Source organism: Otolemur garnettii, unplaced genomic scaffold (assembly GCF_000181295.1).
Source record: "Otolemur garnettii isolate 467f Iridium unplaced genomic scaffold, OtoGar3 scaffold00018, whole genome shotgun sequence".
NCBI classification, from domain to species: Eukaryota; Metazoa; Chordata; class Mammalia; order Primates; family Galagidae; genus Otolemur; species Otolemur garnettii.
In genome coordinates, this window is record NW_003852413.1 from 5,178,957 (window position 1) to 5,181,670 (window position 2,714).

The 2,714-nt window shown below is 40.5% G+C and overlaps 1 protein-coding gene across 3 annotated transcripts in view; it reads right to left on the bottom strand.

Annotated features, from left to right (window-relative positions):
* MFSD11 (major facilitator superfamily domain containing 11) overlaps positions 1-2,714 on the bottom strand; it is a 29,797-nt gene that overhangs the window by 1,494 nt on the left and 25,589 nt on the right. For all 3 annotated transcript variants that reach the window (XM_023510976.1, XM_003786092.3, XM_023510977.1), the window contains 2 exons: positions 2,175-2,349; positions 1,076-1,211 (listed from right to left, as the gene is read on the bottom strand). In XM_023510976.1, the coding sequence (XP_023366744.1) occupies positions 1,076-1,211; positions 2,175-2,349 (311 nt within the window). The remainder of the gene's footprint in view (positions 1-1,075; positions 1,212-2,174; positions 2,350-2,714) is intronic.

Consider the following 2,714-nt stretch of genomic DNA (forward strand, 5'->3'; position numbering starts at 1 on the left):
GCCTTACTCACTGAGCCACAGGCGCCTCCCACAATCTCTGCTATTAAAATAGCATTTCATGGAAAACTGGAATAATAAAATAATGTATAGAGTAAGAAATGCACTTTTCTGAAGTATAAATGAATGGAATTCTGATATCTAAGGAAGGAAATCTCAGGCCAGGTGAGGTGCTCACGCCTATAATCCTAGCACTCTGGGAGGGAGGCTGAGGCAAGGGAATTGCTTAAGCCCAAGAGTTGGAAGTTGCTGTGAGTTTTGATGCCACAGAACTCTATTGAGGATGACAAAGTGACACTGTATCTCAAAAAAAGGGAAGGAAATCTCCTATCTGAGGCTTAGAGACCAGAATATAAAATCTCTAACTAAAGTAGGCTAGGGGAGGGATCACTCTGTCGCCCTGGGTAGAATGCCATGGCTATGGTGTCATCACAGCTCACAGCAACCTCAAACTCTTGGGCAAGACTCCTGCTTCAGCCTCCTAACAAGCCAGGACAATAGGTGCCTGTCATAATGCCTGGCTAACTTTTTCTACTTTTAGTAGAGACAGAGTATCCTCTTGCTCAAACTGGTCTCAAACTCCTCAGTGCAAGCAATCTATCCATCTGGGCTTCTCAGGGTGCTAAGATTACAGGCATGAGCCACTGTGCCTAACCACTGCATCCTAATTCTACTCACGATTCCTTTTAAAGGATGTCTTTGACTTTCACTTAAAAACCACAATAACAGGTGGTGTCCATAGCTCAGTGTAGGATTTCGGCCACATATGCCAAGGCTGGCAGGTTTGAACCCAGCCTGGGACAGTTAAACAATGACAACTGAAAAAAAAAAAATAAATAACTGGGCGTTGTGGCGGGCACCTATAGTAACAGCTACTTGGGAGGCTGAGGCAAGAGAATCGCCTAAGCCCAAGAGTTTGAGGTTGCTGTGAGCTGTGATGCCATGGCACTCAACCCAAGGAGACAGCTTGAGACTGTCTCAAAAAAAAAAAAGAAAAACAGGATACTAGTAACCAAAGAAAACAAAGTAACACACAATGGAAAAGGACTCTACTTTAAACACAATCTGTAGAGGTTACCTGAACGAACTTGAAGATGGCAAAAGCTGGTGCACTGTCTTCAGAATAGAGAAAGCCTAAAATACTAAGCAGTTGGGTATTGAAGCAGCTGTCCCCAAGACCCAATAGAAAACTGCAGAGAATGGCAATTTCTTTGCTAAAAAAAACAAAAATTAATGTAGTATGAGTACATGTATTAACAATATTTTCTAGAGCCATTTAAAACGTAAATGCAACCCACCCAACAAAAGCATTTTACCTTCAAGTTTTAAATACTATGAAACAAGAATATTAGAATTTATAAATTGAAAATTTATACTCAAATGCACACAACTTTACACTGTAACAAATTCAGGTCTATTAACAAACGGGGAAGAAAATATAGGCTGCATATATCCCGTATCCAAAATGATGCTTGGGACCAAAAGTCTTCCAAATTTAGGATTTTTTCAGATTTTGGAATATCTGCATTATACTTACCAGTTAAGCAGCCCTAATCCAAAAAAATCTAAAATCCAAAATGTTCCAATGAGCATCTCCTTTGAACATCTTGTTGGCACTCAGAAAGCCTCAGATTTTGGAGCATTTCAGATTTCAGATTTTCCGATTAGGGATGCTTAGCCTGTATTGGTTTGGGGGCTGGGCTTCCCTCGGATTTGTGGATCTAGACAGAAATATCTATATTACAATGAACTTCAGAGATGAGTGCAACAAACCAAAACCTCACAACTCATGAAACTTCTCTGAAAGTACTGCATGGGCTTCCCAGCGGCCAGAGTCCCCCATCCTCCCCTCTGTTCTTCCTCTTTGCCCTAATCTTCTGGGTATTTCACTGTTCAAAACACAGAGGTACAAAATTCAAATCAGACACTATGCACTCCTTCAAGGATCAAGGAAATGATTTAGTGGGGCAAAAGGTTAAAACCAACTATTATAAAAATAACTTGGGATTCTCTACAGATTCCTATTGAAATTCATTCTGACTCTACTAATGGTCGACAGATGATCTTACAAAGATAACAGACTTTGAGGAGGACTAACTGTTTCGCTTTAAATATCTAGACCTCTGTTACTCACTCCCCCCAATCCTCACATTACTATGAAATGACAGTCACTGTACCTGGGCTTGATGTAAGCACTGCTGTCAGTTCCCTCCACAGGAGCAATAGGAGCATCTTGGGGCATGTTAAGAAATATTAAGTAAAATGCTATAAAGTGCACGAGGATGCCCAACAACACAACTGGGTTTCTGCCAAAGCGATTATTCTTGCTCAGCAGGCCAAAGAGGCTTCCACCTATAAATCAAAATGGCAGAAACATCACCAGGATTGCCAAACATCACCCAGCTACTCGTGAGTTACAATAAAGGAGGCAAGTTGTAACTGAATAGTCTCAAATGTTCTGTATCTCAAAAAAATCCAACATCTCAGCACTTGAAGACAATACCAACAATGACCAAACATCAACAATTTTTTTTTTTTGCAGTTTTTTTGGCCGAGGCTGGGTTTGAACCTGCCACCTCCAGCACATGGGGCCAATGCCCTACTCCTTTGGGCCACAGGCACTGCCCTCAAACATCAACTATTATACCAAAAAAAAAGTATCAAAATTATTTGCATTTCTATCCAGTAACATTCTTTTGAATTTATTCTTTTTTTTT